A 24,580-nucleotide genomic window follows, 5' to 3' on the forward strand; every position below is an offset into this window, starting at 1 on the left:
TATTACATTAAGAGCTTTAAGTCTTACGATGCTCTCCCAGCTGCAAATACTTGTTTGCTCACCTGAGATTACCCCTTCCATTTATGACTTGTACTCAAGACTATCTCTGATAGTAGAAATGCCTCTCTGGGCATAGGAAAGAGAAAACTCCAAAATTCCAAAATATAATATAGCATATAGCATTCTATGAGAGCTGTATATTTACCTGTAGGCATTTTCCTAATATATTAATCAGTGTTATTTAGAGAAACAGAGCCAGTAGGATATACAGAGCTACAGATAAGATGTATACATAGATTTATTATGAGGGATTGGCTGATGTGATGATGGAGGCTAAGTCTCACGATCGCCAGCTGCAAGCTGGAGGCCCAGGAAAGCCAGTGGTAGAGTTCCAGTAGAAACCCAAAGGTGCGATTTTGGATTCCACCACAAGGTGAAACTTAAGATGCGTAAATGTTTATGCTCAAAGCAGTAATAAAGGCTATAAAGCTTCTAAGCCAGTTCAAGTTCAGGACTGATTTTGCCCGAAAATTTATATAAAAACAATTGTTAATTATGGTTTTAAGAAAATTTTAGATTTCAGCATTGCCTGCAACACTGTATGAACCTGTTTTAGATTGTGATTCAGTGAAGGTGGAAAGAATGTCTAATTTTTATGTTGCATCCCCTAACATTTAGTTGAGTTGAATTGCATGATAGGCTAACAGATGCAGCTGCAGTTTTTCCCCAGAATCTAAGGGAATTTATGGCCCTTCTTTCCTGCCTTACCACTCTGCCTGCTCCTGACACATGCTTATAGGGAACCAGAATATCTATCACTATATCATTTTTTTTCCTTTTAAACATAGAAATGGTATAGTATTTTTGATCATTCTTTGTCAAGATTTAAAACCAAGACTTGGAGGACATTGAACTCATGCTAGGTGCCTTATGTTATCTCACTTATTCTTTACAATAATGATGTAAGATATATACTATTGCTCTCATTTTGCAGGTGGGAAAACTGACCTAGGTTACTTTCCTCTGGGTTACACGGTTAGTAAGAGCAAGATCCATTATTTAAGCTCAGGTCTCCATTGTCCTTAAGTTTGATTCTACTCTAGGACATGTCCATTTTGTACCTCTGATTCACATAGCTACTCCTGCTGCCTGCTAAAGCAGATGCTGGATTCAAGAGCTCTCTCTTAGGTGAGTACATCAGTGGCTTATAAAGTTCAGCTTGCCTACCTGTGATTCCTCTGAGTGGAAAACTGTACCTTCAGCTAGTGTGATTAAGAATGATCCTATAAGTAAGACAGAAAATTTTCTATCCCAGTGTTTTCCTAAGCACATAGTACAGTCTTCTGGAAAGTGTTTGTTACTGGCATCACAGGTGTGTGAAAAGCATATAATGTTGTAATGACAGATTTCTAGACATGCTCAGAAAAAATAATAAAATTCCAAATCTAAATAATTGTTTTAAAATGATTTGGGGTACTGTTTAATTGTGTGTGTGTGTGTGTGTTTTTTCTGTTGTTGTTAATTCTGGTAGTTGATGTTCTTTATCTAGACAACAGATTTCCTTTCCAGGATGGAACTTTTTTTTGTTCTGTGATGAGTGCTTCATGGTTTTTTTTTTTTTTTTTTTTTTTTTTTTTAGTGTCATTCCTGAGCTGTTTTTTTCTCTCAAGTAAGAATTATTGCTGGTCAACAAATTGTATTCTATTAAAGTAACTATTTCATTGTTTACTTAGTTTGTTTTCAGGTGCCAGAAAACATTTCTAGGATAAATATCATGTCTCATGTTTTGCAAGAACATTTTGTACTCCAAAATGTACTTGTCACCAAAGTAGCCTGTGTGTTTTGGTCCATCTTAATTTATGTTCAACTCAACATCTTTGGTTTAGTATGGGAATTTTGATGTTGGGAGGAAAATGAATATTCTTTCATTGGTATTTGGTGTAAGTTTGCTAACTTCAAGGCATGCTTTTGACAAAAATCTCCAAATTGTGGTAGATAGAAAGTCTCCAAATTTGATTTTTATCTTATGTTTTTGGATAATTTTAAAGCTTAATTTATGTTAGCATCAATATGTTTATATGGATTTCCATTTATGGTAAACTATTTGAATAAACATGTATAGAAAGTGGTAGTTTCATTTGTTTTTCAGAGTCTATTAAAATATAATTACAAATTTGTTAACACTATATAAAACAAAGGATTCATAATAATCCCTTTTCGTAGGTAGAGGGTTGGATTTGGTTGTTGTTCTTTAATGTTTGACTCATTCAGACTTCTACTGTGAGTGAAATTTAAAACAGTTTTCTAGGGAGTAGTATGATTAATTGGTACAACAAGACACTGGCCTGACTGATAAGTTTGTAAATATCCACTTAACAAAGAGGTATTGTAGTTTTGTCGCCCAAGCTGGTTGAGCCCACCCAAGTCTGCTCTGCATGCTCAGATGAACCCAAATGATTAAAGTGGTAACAGATGCCAGTGGTAACATACTTTATATAGATTTACATAAGCCATACAAACAGTTCCAACCCACACTTGATTTAGTATGCTGACCATATCCTGGCATATGAAGGTCAATATTCTAAGAGTTTCTAAGAAAAGCCCCTGTGGAATTTCTAAATAAAATATTGCATTTATTTTCTACCTCCTTTCTTCAGCTACTTAATATATTCAATTTTGTGGCTAAAGAGTACTTTAAACTTTTTGTTTTATTCTTTCTTGGTTATGTTTGTACAAACCCAAGTAAGCTTGTGCTACAAAACTGCCTCATGATGCCTCTTTTCATATATGGTGGTGTGTATTAAAAAAGAGGGAAATTCGGTAAAATTGGAAATCCATTTCATCCCTTTCGGTTTTAACTGGCTTTAGTTAATCTTTTTTCCAGTCATTATGTAATGTTTTCCATTTGTTAGGTATTTTAAGGAAATTGATTTCTCTGAAATATAGCATCTTATTGGTTCGGAAACCTACATCCTATTCAGATAAATGATACCGGTAGATTTCTTTCAAATAAGTACTTAGCAACTGTCAAGTTATCCTTATGCCATATTTTGTTTATTTGTTTTTGAAAAACTATACTGATAGAAGAGCAGTTATATTCTTTTATGTTTATGCATTGAAAGTAGCTAAATATACTTTTAATTGGCCTTGACTGCAAGGAATAAAATGACATGAGAATACCTTTGGTTCAGAATTGCTGAGAACTAGCAAGACTCTGTTGGAGTGTGTTTTATGCATATGCAGAAACTAGTCCCTTGATTTCTTAGTGATCCTTTAACTTTTTTACTTAAAATCATGACAATTGAAGTATAAGATTGTTTGTTTTTGAATCCCTTGGATCAAGTTGGAAAGATGAGGAACTTTAAATCAGGTTTTCCACATCTGTGACCAGACAGCATTCCGCATCTGTGGTATGTTCTCATCAGGCTTTTTCTTGTTAAATACCCAGGGATAACACCATTTATGTGATTAGTCATGTGTTTTGGACAATGCAGAGTGACAGCTAAGATTATTTATATAGTAACCCCAATATTTGATGTTTCTGGCTTTGAGTATGACACTTCATTTTCCAAATTTTCACAATAACACCATAACTTCTTTATACATAATTTTTTTTTGTTCTTCACTCTCAAAGAATACCGTCACTGTATTTTTTTGTGAATCTGTAAGAACATTTGCGTCAAGCTTTAATTAGTAAAAGCAGGAAGTCTGCAACAGGATTTAAGAGCAGTTTGTTCCCCTTGAAATCTTACTGTAAAAAAAACCCCATAAATTGGAAAGTTCAATATTTGGGTCAGGATTAGGAAAAGTAGAGTTCACTTGTTTTAGTCTTACCATTTCCTTAATTTGTTGTCAGCGAAATAGTAATTTAAGCAACCAAGTAAATCTGTCACTTTTGAAGGTCACATTGAGGTATTAAGCAACTGGCTAAATAAGACTTGATAACAGACAAAAGCCAGCCACTGACACTTCACTCTGATGTAGGTAGTTAAAAAAAAAAAAACAAAAAACAAAACCCAAATGATGATATTTATGCTCAAAGCAAATAGTACATTTGGTAAATATCCTCATGAGTCACTAACCTTGGAACTTTGCTTTTCCTTCTAACTTTTTTCTCATGTAACTTAGAGAATATATACTTTGAAAAGAAAAAAAAAATTATGGTATTGATACAGCCCCAATGCGTGGAGAACACCAGGCTTTTCATTTTGAGTTGAATTAGAAAAAACATGGACACACGTGGAGTAGTTTTAAGGAGCAGGGAGTTTAATAGACAAGAAAGAAGGGGGGAAAAAAGCTATCATTTAGTTAGAAATCAATCATAGCTTGACTGTACTGCTTACATTTAAAAACATGTGTAGGAGACAAGATGTCACATGCCTGGTCCTTACTTTTAGTTCTAAGTTAGGAAACTTCATCCTATATTCAGTGACTCACTTAAAAATATGGTTAAGATCTGATAATATTAACTGTCTTTTAAAAATCTGCCTATGTGCCATTTGTCCTCCAGTTGAAACATGCTCATTTAGCTTCTACGCTAGCTTTTCAGAAGATCACTTTGACCTTTCAGTATGGGCATGTATGGTTTATTTGCAAGTCTTTATTTGTTGTCTCTGTCCATTTGTAATGCAGTAACGCCTTGTTGGCTGTTCTTCCTTTCTTTACTGCCTGCCTTCCTTTTTCCTGTTCTAATATCTTCCTGTTGCAAGGTGTTCAGATAAACCTTGAGTATCCTTTACTGATGAAACTTAGAGACATCAGGACTCAATAGTGGTGATTCTCTTTAATATCACTTTAAAATTCTTTCATGTGAGGCTGAAAATAGACTCTAAGATTGGCTTTTGATTCAAGGAATGCAATAGGATAATGGAAACCACTGCTCTCACTTTGAATGGATTACAACTTGAAGCATCTTTTGGAAGTGGCTACTTTTGGATTTGATATATTTGTTTCTTATTTCTTGAGGCACATCTAACTTTGACTCAAGAGGTCAGTACAGTGGACCATGAGGCTCGATGGAAGAATTGCATGGTGTTGAATGTTTCCAAGAAAATTGGAGACAGATTTCTGTATATTTTGCCCACCTGCTTGAGGATCTACCTCTGTGTTTGTTTGCCTTTCTTCCATTGTTACTGAGTTTCCTGTAAAATACAAACAGCATTCTTACTAGACTGATTAATTGATACAGGCATATGCATATTACTTGCTTCTTAATGTGTCATGGGTCTCTCATATGGTAAAGCAGAAGCTGTGTGTATAAGAAACTTTACATATTACTGTTTTGTAAAATTAAATGAAAAGACCCCCGATTACATCCATTTTCTGTCTATAGAGGACAATATACTTTCTATATACCAAGAGATACGATGTTCAAGGAAAGTAAGAAGAAGTTTTAAAAGATACGTGTGTTACTGATTAGGTTTTGCCCTCTTTTATAAACTTTGAGATTTATACATTATAAATCCTTTTGCTTATGAGAGACTTTAGTTAGAATAATACTGGAATAAATAAATGTTCAATTTATGAAACCACATTATATACAACTACATTTTGTTAAATCATGTATTTGAATGAAAAGTGGCTATATTTTAGATTGCAAATAACATTAAATCAGGGAGTTGACCCCTGAAGAAATTCTGTTGCACTTGCAACTAGATTGAAATTTGAGAAAATTTAAAAGGAGTCTGGCGGATGGATGGATATAGTCAAAACTCTGACATTCAGAATGTCAAGCTAGGCATTTCTTAACGTACCCTTCCGGGGAGATGGCTTGAATTCTAATTCTTTCTCCCTCTGTGCTACCATCAATTCCTTGAAAGAAGTAGAGGAAGAGGAACGTATTTTGTTTGGAAGAGCCTCCATGTCTTCTCTTACTTCCTCTACTTGGACCTAATAGTACACAGCTATAGCATTGAAGAGTCCTGCACAAAAGGACAATTGACCTCCTGAGAAGTTCTTGATTCATATTGTATGTGCTTCAATAAATACTAATTGTCTTTGGTATTTGAGGATATTGTCTTCTCTAGTACATTGTGGACCAGTGAAGCAGCCAAAACTTTTAAGTTCTATATCCATAGCCATCAGATTTGGAGTACTGTTGGAGAGTATTGTTAACTCATAATTGATTAATATAACTGTGCAAATGAGGGACAATATGACTTTGATTTTAGTACAAGGTGGCTAATGTTCTGTTAGATAAGCAGCTGTCAATGAGAATTATGTTGTGTGATTAGGGAGGCGTGTAACAAGTACATTTCCACTATGCTTCATCTACCATAAGGTGCATAATTGAATATTTTCTACTTCCAGATGGAAATAAGTAAATGTATGTATATCTATATTCTCAAATGGAAGTAAGAAGAAAATAATGCATGTGCCTATTGCATTAAAGTTCAGGAAAATCTGATTTTTAAAAATTGGTATGTATTTATACATATTTATGGGTGCATTGATATTTTGATACAATGTATTATGATCAAATCAGGGTATTGAGAATATCAGTCATCTCAAACATTTATATTTTTATTTTGAGGACATTTTACATCTTCTCTTTTAGCTATTATAAATTATGCGATATATTGTTAACTACTGATAGTCACCGTATTGAGCTATTGAGCCTTAAAACTTATTTCTTCTATCTGACTGTATGTTTGTACTCACCTACTTCGCTTTATTTCTTTCTCCACTACCCTTCGTAGCTTCTGGTAGTCATCATTCTCTTCTTTATCTTTAAAAAAATCAACTTTCTTTATCTTTCATTATGTGAGTGACAACATGCAATATTTGTCTTTCTGGGCCTGGCCTATATAGCTTAAAATAATGACTTCCAGTTCTATCCATGTTACTGCAAATGACAGAATTTCACTCATTTTGATGACTGAATAGTATTCCATTGTGTGTAGTATGCCACATTTTCTTTGTTCATCCATTAGAAGATGCTGAGGTTGATTTTGTTTATTAGCTATCATGAAGAGTGCTGCAATAAACATTGGGGTACAGATATTCCTTTGATATACTGAGTAGCATAGTAGTTATATTTTTAGTTTTTTGAGAAATCTCCATACTGTTTTCCCTAGAGGCATTGTACTAATTTAAATTTCCACCAGCGGTGTATAAGAGTTCCCTTTCTTCTGCATCCTCTGCAGCATTTGTTATTTTTTGTCTTTTTGATAATAGCCCTGTAACTGGGTTGAGTTGATAACTCATGTGGTTTTGATTTACATTTTCCTGAGGATTAGTGATGTTGAACAATTTTTTTATATACCTGTTGGCCATTCGTGTGTCGTCTTTTAAGAAATGCCTATTCGTGTCCTTTGCCTACTTATTAATGGGATTACTTGTTTTTATGCTGTTGAGTTCCTTGTATATGCTAAATATTAGTCCCTTGTTGGATGAAAGTTTGCAGATATCTTCTCCCATTCAATAGATTGTCTCCTTACTCTGTTGATTTTCTTTGCTGTGCAGAAACTTTTTCCTTTAGTAAGTACCATTTCTCTATTTTTGTTCTTGTTTGTGCTTTTGGAATCTTAGCCATAAAATCTTTTTTGACACTAGTGTCCTGAGCATTTCCTCTTCTTTCTTCCGGTTATTTTTATAGTTTTGCATCCAGTTATTTTTATAGTTTTGCATCTTACATTTAACCTATTTTGAGTTTATTTTTGTATATGATGAGAGATAGGAACCTAGTTTCTTTCTTCTGCATGTGGATGTCCAGTTTTCCCAGCACCATTTGTCAAAAGTATGTCTTTTTCCCCATGCATATCCATGAGTAGATGCTTAGGTTGATTTTGTGATTTCTGGCACCTTTGTTGAAAAATCAGTTGACTGTAAATATGTGGATTTATTTCTTGGTTCTCTATTTTATTGTATTGTCTTTTGTGTCTGTTTTTAAACTAATGCTGTATTGTTTTGGTTACTGTAGCTTTGGTGTATTTTGAAGTCAGGTAGTATGATGCATCTAGCTTTTTTTTCAGGATTGCTTTGGCTATTTGGGATCTATTGTGGTTCCATACACATTTCAGGATTTTTTTTTTCTATTTCTGTGAAGAATATCATTTGTATTTTGATAGGGATTGCATTGAATCTGTAGATTGCTTTGGATATAGTATGGTCATTTTAACAATATTATTTTGATTCATGAGCATGGATGTCTTTCCATTTTTTAATGTCCTCTTCAATTTCTTTCATTAGTGTTTTTTGGTTTTTGTTGTAGAGTTCTTTGCCTCCTGGGTATTTTATTTTACTTTTTGTAGCTATTGTAAAAGGGATTGCTTTCCGGATTTCTTTTTCAGCTGGTTATTTGTATATGAAAATACGACTGATTTTTGTATGTTGAATTTTGTTTCCTGCAACCTTACTAAATACCAGTTCTAAGAGTTTTTTGTTGGAGTCATAGGTTTTTCTAAATATAAGATCATGTCATCTATGATAGAACAACAATTTTATTTCTTTGCCAATTTGGGTGACTTTTATTTCTTTCTCTTGTCTGATTGTTCTCGCTAGGACTTTCAGTACTGTGGTGAATAGGAGTGGAGAAAGTGGGCATCCACTTCTTGTCCTCTGTTTCTTAGAGGAAAGGCTTTCAGCTTTTCTCCATTCAGTATAATGCTAGCTGTGGGTTTATCTCATATAGCTTTTATTGTGTTGAAGTATGTCTCTCTACCTAATTTGTTGAGAGCTTTCGTGAAAAAGCAATGCTGAATTTTATCAAATGCTTTTTCTATGTCTATTAAGAGGATCATATGGTTTTTGACCTTTATTCTGTTGATAGTGATATATCACATTTATGGATTTGTGTATGTTAAACCATCTTGCATCCCTGGGATAAATCCCATTGACTGTGGTGTATTATCTTTTGATATGCTGCTAGATTTGGTTTGCTAATATTTTCTTCAGCGGTTTTGTGTGACTGGGCACAGTGGCTCACACTTGTAATCCCAGCACTTTGGGTGGCCGAGGTGGGCAGATCATGAGGTCAGGAGATCGAGACCATTCTGGCTAACAAGGTGAAACCCCGTCTCTACTAAAATTACAAAAATTAACCAGGCGTGGTGGGCGCCTGTAGTCCCAGCTACTCGGGAGGCTGAGGCAGGAGAATGGCGTGAACCTGGAGGTGGAGGTTGCAGTGAGCCAAGATTGTGCCACTGTACTCCAGCCTGGGCAACAGAGCGAGACTCTGTCTCAAAAAAAACTTATCAGGGATATTGGCCTGTAGTTTTATTTTTCTGTTGTATTCTTGTCTGGTTTTGGTATCAGGGTGATGCTTGCCTCCAAGAATGAGGTAGGAAGAATTTCTTCCTCTTCAATTTCTTGGAATAGTTTGAGGAGGATTAGTATCAGTTCTTCTTGATATGTTTGGTAGAGCTCAGCAGTGAATCTATCTGGTCCTGAGTTTTCTGTTCTTGAGAGACTTTTCATTACGGATTCAATCTCGTTAATAATTATTGGTCTGTTAAGTTTTCCTGTTTCCTCCTCTTTCAATCTTGGTAGGTTGTATGTGTCCTGGAATTTATCAACTTCCTCTAAGTGTTCCAATTTATCAGCATATTGTTGTTCATAATAATTTCTCATGATCCTCTGTATTTCTGTAGTATCAGTTATAATGTCTCTTTGTTTATTTTATTTGGTGGTTCTTTTTTTGTGTAGTGGTTTATTGAAGATGATTATTATTTTTGGGTGGTTTACCACCAAACTTCTTTTGTTGATCTTTGTATTTTTTTCTTTGTTTTGGGGGATTTTTTTTTTTTTTTTTTTTTTGAGGCAGAGTCTCACTCTGTCGCCCAGACTGGAGTGCAGTGGTGTAATATCAGCACACTGTAATCTCTGCCTCCCAGGTTGAAGCAATTTTCCTATCTCAGCTTTTTATTGTGGCCTGAGTAGCTGGCATTACAGGCATGTACCACCACACCTGGCTAATTTTTATAATTTTAGCAGAGATGGGGGGGGTCTCACCAAGTTGGCCAAGCTGGCCTCAAACTCCTGACCTCAGGTGATCCACCCACCTTGGCCTCCCAAAATGCTGGGATTACAGGCGTGAGCCACTGTGCCCAGCCTATAATGTGTTTTTAGTCTTTATTTTGTTTAGTTCTGATATTTCTTTCCTTCTACAAATTTTGGGTTTTTGTTTTTGTAGTTCCTTGGGGTGCATCATCAGCTTGTTATGTTACATCCTAATAAATTTGGAATTACACTATGTTAAAGATATTTTAAGGCTTATTTTATTTTTTTAGAATATATATATTTAAATATTTTAGCTTGATTTAATGATGGTTGTTACTGGCTTGAAAGAAAAATGGTTGTATTTTTTATTTCTCTAAAATAAGAATCTACTGATAATTTCTTGATCTCTACCTCTCTCTTCATTTTTAAACAGTCTCTAACATCAATTTTTATTCAAATTGATGTAAGGAAATGTGTATGTTAGTTTGCGCGTGCTGCCGTAACAAAGTACCAAGTCTGGGTGGCTTAAACAACCAAAATTTATTTTTTCACAACTTTGGGTGCTAGAAGTCTGAGATCAAGGTTTTGGTAGGTTTCATTTCTTCTAAAGCCTCTCTCCTTGCCTTGCAGGTGGTTTCTTCATCCTTTGTCTATACATAGTCTTCTCTCTGTAGATATCTGTGTACGTATTTCTTTTCTTTTTTTTCTTTTTTTTTTTTTTTTTCCTACCCAGGCTGGAGTATAGTGGTACGATCTTGGCTCACTGCAACCTCTGCTTTCCAGGTTCAAGAGATTCTTATGCCTCAGTCTCTCAAGTAGCTGGAATTAATGGCGCACACCCTCACGCTCAGCTAATTTCTATATATTTAGTAGAGACAGGGTTTGGTCATGTTGACCAGGCTAGTCTTGAACTTCTGACCTCAAGCAATCCACTTGCTTTGGCCTTCCAAAGTGCTGGGATTACAGGTGTGAGCCACCACGTGCCACCGTGCCCAGCCAATATTTCTTTTTCCTATAAGGGCCCACCCTAATGACCTCATTTTAGTTTAATCATCTCCCTAAAGACCATATCTCCAAATAAAGTCACATTCTGAGGTATACTGGTGGGTAGGAATCCAACGTGCTAATTTTTGGAGAAACACAGTTCAACCCGTAACAGTGTGTGTTAGTCATGATCCTAGCACAGAGCCTGGAAAATAAGTCTTGAATATCTTCTTGTTGGTACTGTGTTCCAAAGCTTGGGATGATACTGAGAAATCATAAGCTGGAGTTCAGGAGTTTGTGATCTTGTGGAAGAGAAAGACAAAAAATGTACTGTAATGTAGAAACTATAATCAAAGTAAAATCAAAACACAAAACAGTGTTAGAGGAAAGAAATCTTTCAGGATGCTAACTTCACATAGATTTCTGCTAGAAATCTTAAAGTTGACAATTTTATGCCTGTGAACTTGGGCAATTTTCTTGCTTTATAGACACCTTTTATTGATCTATAAAATGGGGAAAATAATTCATACTGCTTTATTGTAATCATTAGGTAAAATATATAAAAGTATCTACCACAATAAAAAGCAAAGGCAGTATTAAAAATATATACTTTGACATGAGCACTAAATAATCATAATGCATCTGCCGACTATTGAAATGATTATTGGCTATAAGGAACTGGCGTGGCTCTCTTGGTGCATAATGCATGGGTATCAGCTCTGAATAAAGTTATAAGGGTCGTATGACATATAGATTTCTTTTTTTTTTTTCCTGAAACCCTATACTGAAAAGCCTTTCCTCAGGAATACTCAGATTCAATAATGCAGTGATTTCTACCTGAGTAGAAGGAGAATGCTGGGTGTATGTTGATATATGTTTGAGAGAGATACTTTTATGTATTAGAAATAGGAATTTTCGTAGTTTTGAAAGTCTCCTCGGTGATTGTCACCTGTGCATTCCTTCTCCTAACCAACCTACACACAAACCAAAATACATCTAAAACACAGGCTATACTTATTAAAACAGATGGTACTCGAGGTGGACCTTGTTGGAGAATTAGATCATACTACAGGCAGGGGAACATGTATTTTATTTTTTAGATACGTTCGGGAAATTGGTAGGAAGTTTTGGTTGATTGATGAATCCTATGATGAGGACCTGGGAATTCTGAGTTATCTGGTGAAGAATGCTTAGAATGCCAGTGTAAGTTCTATGGAGAAACACCAAAGAGGAGATATAGATATGGATACAGATAAACATTTGGCTCACCAGCTTATGGAGGCTGCTAAGTCCAAAATCTGAAGAGTGGATGTCTCAGGCTTTCATTTGATTGGATGAGGCTTACCTGTACTGTGAAGGGCCATCTGCTTTATTCATTCTACCTAGATAAATATTAATCTCATTCCAAAACTCCTTCTCAGAAACACTTAATATTTGACCAAATATCTGGGCACCCTGTGGTCCAGTCAAGTTGATACACAAATTAACCATCAGAGCCAGGAAAATTAAGTTGTACATTGTTTCTTTTTGGCATATATATATATACACACACACACATACACACACACACACACACACACACACACATATATATACACACACACACATATACACATATATATATATTTTTTTGAGATGGAGTTTCACCCTTATTGCCTAAACTGGAGTGCAGTGGTGCAATCTTGGCTCACTGCAATCTGTGCCTCCCAGGTTCAAGCGATTCTCTTGCTTAGCCACCCAAGTAGATGGGATTACAGGCATGGGCCACCATGCCCAGCTAATTTTTTGTATTTTTAGTAGAAACAGGTTTCACCTTAGCCAGGCTGGTCTTGAACTCCTGACCTCAGGTGATCCACCCGCCTCAGCTTCCCAAAGTGCTGGGATTACAGTCATGAGCTACCGTGCCCAGTCAACATAATTTTAATTGGCAATTATATGCATACCTTTACCATTTAGAGGTTCTCAGATATGGGCTGAGGTATTAACTGAAAAATTCGGGCTCCTTAACTAATGCTTACAGTTTTCAATATAAGTCTAAAGACTTTATCATATTCTGGCTTGAATTTTCTCTCTCTTAAATCACACCAAGCTATGTGACCTTTAAATGCTGTAGACCAAAAAAGAGTTATTCAGTGTAAATCAGAATATATGTTGAAATTATTTCGGGGGGACCTTACTTGTTATGTCATCAATATTTTGCCTTTTAGGAATTTTTTAGAAACTACTTAAAAAATAGGATAATGTTAAAACTAAAACTCAGAGGCTCGTATCAGTCAAGTTGACAGGTCATGTATTATTTAATGTTAAATCTAAATAGTTTATAATTTATTCCCAGTCTGTTTTCAGGGAGAGAACAAAGACTAGATTTTTGTGTTAAAGTTTGTATAATTCTGGGATGTAAAATGATTTTGTGGTTCCCCTCAATATTTTTACTTCAACCTCTGAAATTTTCTAGGAAGTGCTTTATTAATATAACAGAAGATTAAGAATTCTAAAGGCTTCTATTTTTGTTTTGATTTCATTAACCTCAAGGTAGTCATTATGTACTTTGTTTTCTTTGAGAAAATTATCAGTATTAATCTTTGGAAAGAATTTTGTGCTTCATGAAAAAATGAATTATAAATATTTTGTGTGCCTTTTCTCATTTAGTTTGGGGATCCTAGAATAACTCTGGGATTGAGGAGGTTCAATTAACTCATTGGAGCTCTGCTCCTATAGTCATATATTTTTTCTATTCTGAACTTCCAAACACATGGTACAAGTACAGTCATTACTGGGTTTTTTTTGAGACAGTCTTAATTGCCATTCACAATTAAGATTGTCAGTGCAGCATGCTTTTGAAATTATCAGTAGCAATTGCATAAAATGCTTCAGCCTAGATCCTAGTGGACAAACTAAGATATAAACAATGAGAATGAATTGGCATCTGTTTTAAAGCAAATCAAAGATGCAAAGATAGATGTATTACTCAAAATGTATATTCCATTGTCACATATGATTATGGCATGTTTGGTGAAATTTGAAACAAAGGCTTAGTGGGATGCAGTTGATATGGATTGTTTACCAAACCCTGAAATATTAAGACTATAAAGAAGAGATTAATTTGAAGTCAGAAATTTATCATATTTTTAGTGGACAAAGTTATTTCAATTTATGTTCTTATTGAATGTATGTGTCCATAACAGCAATAACTCTGTCATCTATTAGGTGTTTTCTTGTACCAGGCACTAGAAATAATTTTACACATTATCTAATCCTTATTAAAATCTCAAAGTGTAGTCTTTTACGGATATCTCCTGCCTTCATCTTACATAGGTCTATTTTTTAAATGACTATTTTATTATACTGAGGAATGAATCTTCAAATCATTGTAATAGTTGGAAAATTCACTAATAGCAGAGGTCACTTCTTACTCAATTTTGAGTGGACAATGCCTAACACACCGAAGGCATCAATAAATGAAAAGACTTTTCAAGTCCATCTCCTTGCACTTGATTTGTCCTTTTACAGATGTGTGCTTCCTAGTACTCTTTTAAAAAATAAAAGAAAAGAAAATTTGACTCTGCATAGAAATCGTTCTTTGGTCTCTTTGCATTTCACACATGCAAAGTGCTGCCAAAGTATCAATATGCTACTTTCATCATCTGTTCCAATATAGAATTGAAATTGTACAAAATTTTAAAAACTGTCTTTCCCTCAATTTAAGAAATATTATTGAATGCCTATCAAGTCTCCTATATCTGTAGTTATTAAATATGTTACCTTATTTAATATCAACTTTATAAAGGTTAGAGATTTCTTAAGTGTAAAACCCAGTGAAACATGCAGATAAGAGTAGTGTTTGTGTGGGTTTGGGTTTTTTAAATAGTTTTATGTCAGAAATATCAAAGTCTCTGTGCAATGGGCAACGAACACAGCTCTGTCTCACTAAACTCACCATCTTCCAATTGCCACACAGAAGATTAAAGAAAACTGGGAAATTACCCCCAAAGTTATTCCATTTTAGGTAATAAGCTATAGTAGAATATGTATATATCCTACTATATATAAACACATGCACACATATATAGTATATCTATATATATACACACACAGTATCATTTATATATATGATATATATGATATATATGCGATATATTAGTGAATCTAGGTAGATAAAGGGGAAGCTATTCGTGTTCTTGTATCTTTTAAGTTTGAAAATTAAATAACTTTCATATAAAACTTTCATAACATATATATATATGATGCAATATAGGTATGAATAGGTAGATCTCGATAGATAGTATAATTTATATATATATATGTATGTATGGTAGATCAGTAGATCCTGTCTATACATATGTAAAATATAAATGTGGTATCATATATGAAACCATATTTATAAAGGTTCTATATGATAAACCCTTTCATAATTCCTACATCAGAAAAAATCAATGCGATAGCTAAGCAGAGGTTTTTAATCTGGCTGTACATCAAAATCACTTTTGGACAAAAATATAGGCTAGTATCTTGTTTGTGCACTAGGCATATGTATTTGAAAATATGAAAGGAAAACAAGATATTTATGTTGATTCTGATGTGCAACCAGTTGATAACCATCACATTAGAAATTGATGATGATTTTGTATGTGGTTTAATCTTTGAATGTAGACAGAATGAGAATTTATCAGTAGTAGTAAAGGACATATTGACTGGGTCCATAGACACTGTAAGAAATTGGCCTATCAGATGCAGATCCTGTGGAATGCAAATAGCTGAGATTAGCTGACAATATAGAAACCAATACCATAACAAATCCACCATATTTCTTATGATGTTACTTTGCCTAGAATCTACATCCTTATGTTTTGCTCACTTAAGAGAAGTGAACTTTAAAGTCTCCTACTATTAATATAGCTTCATATATTTTTTCTTAATTTTTGTTTTCAGGAGAGGGTGCTTTTTTATTTTAATAACTTTCAAACCTAAAAGATACAGGAATAACACAAATAGCTTCCCTATCTTTTACCTACCTTGTTGTCTACATTTTGCCTCATTTACTTTATCATTTCTGTGCATGTACTCCCCTCTCACTTTTTCCATATCACCCTTTCTTCTCCTCCTCCTCCTCCATCTCTTGACCTGTAGCATTGTGAACTACTTAATGGAATGGTGTTTAAACCACCAAATTTATAATAATTTGTTACATATCATTCTAATAAAAACAATAAAATTCTACATAATCCATAGGTGAAATAAGAAACCACAATAGAAATTAGATGCTTCTAATAATGTGATTCTAAATGAAAGGCGTGAAAAGCAATGAAATATTTTAAACTAAATGTGAAGTCATTTAAATTGAGTGAAAATATCACAGTGTTTGAGGTACAGCTAAAGTTGTTATTAGAGGAAAATTTAGAGCCTTAAATATAAGTAGTAGAAAAAAGGAAGAGAGTCAGCAACTTAAACATTTTTAAAAAGAGAAGCAGCAAACAAAACTCAAAGATAGTGGAAGGAAGAAAATACTGAAGAAAATGACAAGAACTCATAAACTAGAAAACAAACATACAAGACAGAATCAATCATGATTTCCTCGGATGACAGTAATAAAATTGTTAAGACCTTGGCAAGAGTGATCATGAAAAATATTGAAAACTCAAGTAATCAGTATCAGAAATGAAAAAGAATCAATACAATTCTATAGACATTAAGATGTTATGAACAACGTTATACTACTGTTAATGAGAATTTAGATGAAATGAACACATTCTTAGGGAAATACACCTTACTCTCCTGAGACAGAAAATAGAGAATGTGAATAGTCATTCATCCATTTAAGATACTGAATTATTAAGAGCTCTCCCACAAAGAAGCAGTTGACTTTTACCAGTGAATTCTCCAAAACCATTCAAAAGAAGACATGACACCAATCTTGCACACTTCTAGAGAGTAGAAAAAACACTTAACTCATTATGTGAGAATAGTGTAATTGTTTAGTGACAGTATGACAGGACCTTATAAGTAAGTAGAATTGCAGGCTAAATTTTTTTCATGAGCATAGAGCCAATATTTATTATCAGATAAAATTATAGATTGGAAAGAAATACAGCTTTATCATTCATCAGCATGTTTGTATATACCGAGAATTTAATATCTATAAAACATCAGTTTATAAGTAAATTTAGCAAGGTTACTGACTATACAAGGTCTGTATCAAAATGTATTTTTGTACATAACAAATAGGAAATTAAAAATCAATTTATAGTGTTATCAACAAACAAGAATAAATCTAACAAAAGATGAAAGGGGTCTGCACTAGAAACTATGAAGCAATATTGAAACAAATTAAAGATTTCAGGACATGGGGGACAAATCATGTTAATTGGAAGGCTTGTTATTTTAAAGATGTCATTTCTATACCAAACTCAACAGATGTTTTTGTGAAATGATGGTAAAAATTTATGTGACAATGAAAGATTGCTAAACAACAGTTTTTTATTTAGGGTAACTGAAACATGGCATAGGATAAATGCCAAATAGGTTTTTTTCCCTTGAAACAGAGTCTCGCTCTGTTGCTCAGGCTGGAGTGTAGTGGCATGATCTTGGCTCACTGCAACCTCCGCCTCCCGAGTTCAAGCGATTCTCCTGCCTCAGCCTCCTGAGTAGCTGGGACTACAGGAGTGCACCATCCATGCCCAGCTAATTTTTATGTTTTTAGTAGAGATGGGGTTTCACCATGTTGCCCAGGTTGGTCTTGAGCTCCTGACCTCAAGTGATCTGCCACCTTGGCCTCCCAAAGTGCTGGGATTACAGATATGAGCCACTGTGCCTGGCCAGCAAATAGATTTTGAATTCATTTTTTAAAAATATTTCATTTTTGTAAGTTGGTAGTAATATACCAGTTTTATTACTGTACACTTGCCGGGTAGAGCTTAGAATTTTATAAAGAAAGATGTATGATGAAACAAGGCAAGGAAAACCTACATATGCTGTTTTGTATTAAATTATCTAAATGTTAATGTAGTATTTTACAAATTTATATAAATGTTTGTGGCACCATCACATTAATTGTTGCATTTGCAGATTACTTTGTATTTGTATATATTTTTTTTAGTTTTCCTAATGTTTTCATGAGGAGCTTTCAGAAATAGAACTGTTGGGGCTTTAGCCTAAGACATTACAAAGCCCAGATTTCTCTAAACATGTAATTTCATGATGTATAAGTTTGGGTTAACTCTGTTTTCAAAAGCCACTGTTTTTATGAGTTAACTTCTAAATGAAAGCCCTAGGACACTCTAGTGTCCAAGACAGCAAAGGACCCCTTTGATTTGATCTCACTAACTATCCCACTTTAGAACTCACTACTAAATCATTTTATGGCTTTTGATATGGCTTGGCTGTGTCCCCACCCAAATCTCATCTGGAATTCTCATGTGTTGTGGGAGGTAATTGAATCATTAGGGGCAGGTCTTTCCCATGCTGTTCTCATGACAGTGAATAAGTCTCATGAGATCTGATGGTTTTAAAAAGGGAGTTTCCCTGCACAAGCTCTCTTCTCTTGTCTGCTGTGATGTGAGATGTGCCTTTTGCCTTCTGCCATGACTGTGAGGCCTCTCCAGCCACATGGAACTATAAGTCCAATAAACTTCTTCTTTTGTAAATTGCCCAGTCTTTGGGATATCTTTATCAGGAGTGTAAAAACAAACTAATATAGCTTTCAAGTAATTCTCTTGGTTGTTGGTCACACTATGTTTATGTGACTGCCTACCTCAATACACATTAAAATCTTGTTTCTTTCTTACCATTTCTGATTGTTTGAAAGCTCCTTTTTCCCACTCCTAAGCAAAACCTATTCCCCTTTCAAGAGTGAGCTCCTAGCTCATTGTATTTTAGAGTTATCTGGTCTTGTCTCCAGTTTCTGTCTCCACAATGATGTTCTATAGCATTGGCTGTCTAAAACATTCATTTGTGTTTTTAATTATATTGAATTTTATTAGCATCATGTAACTCAGAAATACAGATTCTTTTTTTTTTGGATTTGAATCTTTTTTCTACTACTCATGTCCCTGTGGCCTTGGCCAAGTTACTTCTCTGAATTCAAGCTTCCTGAATCTGTTACATAGATTCAGAAAGATACTGATCTTGTACGGTCATCGTGAGGATTCGTATTCATATGTACCATATGGAATACATAATATTCTTGTTAAGTAGGAGGTAGTAATAGCAGTGCTATTAACTGGTGATATTATTTTCAATAACCTGTTCTCTCTGGCTTTGCTTGAAAGAATTATTAGCTATTGCTACATCAGTGATTTATATGGATCATATTTTACAGAGTTGCTCAGGTAGGAAGCAGTTGGGTCAAAAGCTAAACATACTTTTGATTCAGGAATCCTATCTTAAAATTAGACTTTGTTTTCTTAATCCATGATATAATGCTGTGTAATGGCTCTTTAACTGGCAGCTATATAGGCAATTTCTCTATAGGATGCCTGAGGCTTTGAAGAATTGGTGTTAATTATAAGGCAGAAAGATGTGGATTAAGAAAAATTCTACTCAGACTTCAGCTCATGGTTGAACTTGGTATCATGATAACAAGAGGTCAAGTTACCTTGAATCAGGGTGCCTTCTGATTTGCCTGCTGTAGAGGAGGACTTCATATCTTTTGGAAGAATGCATGCAGGTTTTCCAGAGGTGACATGACTATCACTGTGTCACATAGTTTATAAATTTTAAACCAGACCATCTCAAGTCTTTTAGATGTGAAGAAAATTCTTTCAGTTGCTTTTTCCAATAGTCAAAACAGGAAATTAATTGTATTGAATTGAAAATCTAAAGGAATGTCAAGGAACACAATGTACTTAACCAGCGCACTGGATGACACAATGAATCTGTGCCCAGGAGATAACCTATGGCCTAAAGAATGAATCTGTTTGAGAAGTAGAAATCTGTTAGGCTCTGGGAGACTCCTTATAAACATGGAAGGATTGAATTGCTGAACTTCAAATGGTTGTCACCTCTAGTTACTCCCTTCTGAATGCATCCTAAAATATCTTATTTCTGTTAGTTGCACAATGGCTGGTTCTTCACCCACAGAGTGTTTAATGGACAGATTTATGGACTTGGGTAGTAAACAGGGCCATCTCATTGTGTACACAGATTACTCCACTTGGCCTGAAATCAAAACCTCCCTATTCTTAGTCAACAGCTAAGAACATCAGGTAAGTTTATGTTTTAGCATCTTAGGGCCTTGTTACATGTTTTGTTTGAAACTAAAACTCTTTTGTTTTTTCATTTCAGAGATAATTTCCCAAGAGATTTGTGTAGTTATGGATTCAAAAGAAGATAACAAACATGTAGGTCATCTTCTTGAAGAAGTGCTAAAAAGTGAATTAAATGTAAGTATTCAAAGACTGAGTTTGATAAATTTTGATTGCCAAAAACTTTTATAGAATAAAGATATCTTTCTTGAAAAAAAACCATAAAAATCCTTTAATCGTAATGTTCTTATTATTCTGCCTTGATGAGGTCCTTTGGTCTGCCAGCAGTTAGGATCTGAAACATACTCTGTCACCCTTTTCATTCCTTTTGCGGATTTTCTTCCAGTCTCCATGTGTGATGTCCTTTAGGAAGCCCTGCCTGATGCCTGCACTCCCCAGCATAAGACTGAGACTTGTCTTAAGAGGCATGGTGGCCAGCACATGCTAGATGCTTAGTAAAGTTTGTAGACTCTATGAAGATTAGAGAGATTAAGAAGACGGAGGGGGAAAATAAGAGACATGATGACAAAAGGTGAAATAATCATGATATTGGAAAAGCGAGTGAATGTGAAGCGACCAACTTCCTAGTTAAACTCATATCTAATATTAGGGCTAGGAAAATAGAAGATGCAATAAGTATGAGGGTGTCTATAGGAACTTTTTATAATTTTACCACCAAGCATTGCCATTAATCATTTTTATGACAACTTTCAAGCATTTTGTTTGCCAAACTTACTTTTGTATATTTTAATTAATTACCCTGTTTTCATTAAAATATATAACTTCTACTCAGAGTTTATGTTCAACATGGGATGACCTTTTAACAGCGTACATAATTCTCATCAAAAGCAGAGGGTAAAAGTTCATTTTAGCTTTGTAATTTTTTTTTTTTTTTTTTTTGAGATGTAGTCTAACTCTGTTGCCAGGCTGGAGTGCAGTGGTGCAATCTCAGCTCACTGCAACCTCCATCTTCTGGGTTCAAGTGATTCTCCTGCCTCAGCCTCCACCACACCCATTAGCTGTGTAATTTTACCATGATAGTGCAGTTGAAAAGAGAACAGGCTCTGATATCAGACTGCTTGTATTTTGGATGTCAGCTCTGTTTCCTAATTTCCTTATCTGTACATTGAAAATGTTAATAACATCTACGTTCTAAAGTTGCTGGGTGAGTTGAATAAAATGAATATATTTAAAGTGCTTAGAGAAGCATCTGGCATGCAGTACGTTTTCAATGAATTTGAACTATAATTAAACTTTCAATGATAAGTTGACAGAGTGGTGTGACAGTATTAGATAGTACAGACTGTTAGTTCTCATACTTTAGTGCTATATAGATACATGAGTTGTTAAAATTAACAAATTAACCAGTGTCTTCTACCTCCTCCTTTCTGAAGAATCTAATTTGAATTAGTATGCTTTAACTTCAAGTTTATAGCTGAAAGATGACAGTGAACTTTCTTACTGTATATATTCTTAAATTCATGTCATTACCTACTATACTTTCTCCCTCAAACCATTATTCTTAGTCATATAAGTAAATATATATGTAATAGTCACTACAAATCCTTATGTTGATATCTTAAAAATCATTTCGGTTTTCTGGAACTAATCCTCCAATAGATGTTCTTGTGAGGGCTCATGGGCACAGTATTCCCAAGTTCTTCCATGTGAATAAAATTATTCTTTTGCTCAAAATCTTCAAGGTGGTTTTGGCTAGATTAAAAACAATCTTGATTCAGTAATTTTTTGTTGAGTATCTTCGATATGCTCATCTATTTTCTTTTGTCATAAAGTATTTTGGTCAAGTGTGATGAAAATCTGACTTTCTTTGTCTTATAAGTGATTTAGTCTGTTTGCCTGGATGCTCAAATAATTCTTTCCCTTTAAAGTCCATTTGTTTTACTACAGGTTTCTTAATTATGGTCATTTTGGCTGATATTGCTAGGTACATAGTAGATTCTTCTGTGTAGTTTCAAATATTTTTGTATGACATTATTTCTAAAGTATTTTCTGTTTGGTTACTTCAGTTTTCTTCAGAGATTCCTGAAGCTTACATGTTCTTTGGCCATCTACAGCTATTACCTTCTCTTGAGTTTTTCTAATCTCTTAATTTCTTCTTAATTTTCTTACTTTCCATCTTTTATTTCTGTTCATTCATTACCTTTTGTGTTTTTTTTTCTAATTTAGTCTTCATTTCTGAAATATTTTTAAAATTTTTTCTCTTCTCATCACCTTGTTTCTAAGTTTTTTTTTTTTTGAGACAGAGTCTTGCTCTGTCGCCCGGACTGGAGTGCAGTGGCCGGATCTCAGCTCACTGCAAGCTCTGCCTCCCGGGTTTATGCCATTCTCCTGCCTCAGCCTCCCGAGTAGCTGGGACTACAGGCACCCGCCACCTCGCCCGGCTAGCTTTTTGTATTTTTTTGGTAGAGACGGGGTTTCACCGTGTTACCCAGGATGGTCTTGATCTCCTGACCTCGTGATCCGCCCGTCTCGGCCTCCCAAAGTGCTGGGATTACAGGCTTGAGCCACCGCGCCCGGCCCCTTGTTTCTAAGTTATTCCAAGTCTGACTTTTATAGTTCTGTCATTTTCTTAATTTCTTTTAGCTTATTAAATATTGGGTTACAGTATTTATTTACTTTATGACTGGGTGTTTCTGATGTGCATATGTTTCCTGTAGGGATATTATTTTGCTTTTTAGTCTTTTCTTTTTCTTTCTTTCTGTCATTAATGTATCAAATAATATGTATATTTTTGAGACAGGGTCTTGCTCTGTCACCCAGGGTGGAGTGCACTGCTACTATCATGGCTCACTGTAGCCTTGGCCTTGGCCTCCTGGGCTCATGCGATCCTCCCACTTCATCTTCCAGAGTAGCTGGGACCACAGGCACACACTGCAATGCCCAGCTAATTTTTTTTTTTCCTTTTTGTAGAGAGAGGAGTCTCCATATATTGCCCAGGATGGTCTCAAACTCCTGGCCTCAAGTGATCCTCTCACGCTGGCCTCCCAAAGGCAGAAATACAGGCATGGCTGCTGCACCTAGCCCTGTTGTTCCTTTTTAAGTAAAAGAGCTTTCTCTAGTTTTAGGAGGGAGGGATGAGTCAAAATAACACCTCTGTGGCCGTGCTTTGCCTGTACTTTGTCTTTCCTTTCTTCCTAGTGCACCTCTTTTGGTCTATCTAGACTTCTCAGGTTGGTGCTTTAACATACTAGGGTGCTTCTGTTTATTGGTTTTGAATGTGCTTTGGATGCATACCCCCAGATATCCTTAGCAGAGGACCTTCATGTGGCTTCTTTGTTTTCAACTTTGAATTAAAGCCTACAAAGGATTTATCCCTTGGGAAAGGGATTTATCTATCTACAAAGGATTTATCCCTTGGGAAAGGGATTTATCTATCTACAAAGGATTTATCCCTTGGGAAAGGGAAAAATCCTCCCTTGGGAAAGGATTTATCTAGTTTTATATACTTTTTCTCTTCTCTTATAAAGGTAAATTTATCTCATGACATTTTTCAGCTAGTTTTTGTTGCTATTCCCAGAATGGAATGGCCTGCTAAGGTATCCAGAAAGTATCTGATGATGATTTTGTTGTTTTCTGTCTTTCTTGGTTTACTCCCTTTTCTTCCTACAGTTTCTTAAACTGTGTGTGTCTTTATATGTGCTACCAATTTATCCCTACCCACTAATACTATTTTTTTTAGACACTGTTTCACTCTGTTGCCCAGGCTGGAGTGCAGTGGCATGATCTCAGCTCATCACAATCTACACCTCCCAGGTTCAAATGATTCTCATGCCTCAGCCTCCCAAATATTGGTTTTATAGTAGATAATGTCTGTAGGTTTTTGGTTTTGATATCCTCCTTGCCTTTTCTGTTTTTATGAAGGGTCTGCAGAGATTCAAAGACTAAAATGATATTTCTAGGGTTTCAGAATCATTTTCCCCTTTATTCTTTGTGTGTTCTCCTGGCCATTTATAATTTTTAAAGAGCACTTACATTTCTCTTTTAATTTCAAGTATTGAATTCGTCTATAAATATAGATAGACATAGCAAATTTGGAATTTTTAAAAAATTAGGTTTGACTTGAAGTTAGGGATTTCCTTCATATAATAAAACTAAGAAGTATTCATATATTCAAAAGTAAGAAAATCACCATTCCTCAAAAATTTCTTAATTGTAATATCTTCCTTTTTGGAGATAAATTAGACTTTTTATTTATTGTTAATGAGTAGCTAATGTAGAACTTCTAAAACTGAACTTTGGATGTCCTATTATTTTACTCAGAGAATCTTGGTTCACCTTGAAAGGAGATAGCATTCCTGCTAAGCCTTTCCTGTCTTCTAATTTGGTTAAAAAGAATTAAAAGTTTAAAAACCTGTTATACCACACAAACTTAAGAGAATGCTTTCTGTTAGGAACAG

General features: G+C 34.8%; 1 protein-coding gene across 1 annotated transcript in view; it reads left to right on the forward strand.

The window, feature by feature from the left end:
• CRPPA (CDP-L-ribitol pyrophosphorylase A) overlaps positions 1-24,580 on the forward strand; it is a 339,038-nt gene that overhangs the window by 119,461 nt on the left and 194,997 nt on the right. The window contains exon 6 of the mRNA XM_023215905.1: positions 20,203-20,300. Within this exon, the coding sequence (XP_023071673.1) occupies positions 20,203-20,300 (98 nt within the window). The remainder of the gene's footprint in view (positions 1-20,202; positions 20,301-24,580) is intronic.

Source organism: Piliocolobus tephrosceles, chromosome 8 (genome assembly GCF_002776525.5).
Source record: "Piliocolobus tephrosceles isolate RC106 chromosome 8, ASM277652v3, whole genome shotgun sequence".
NCBI lineage: Eukaryota > Metazoa > Chordata > Mammalia > Primates > Cercopithecidae > Piliocolobus > Piliocolobus tephrosceles.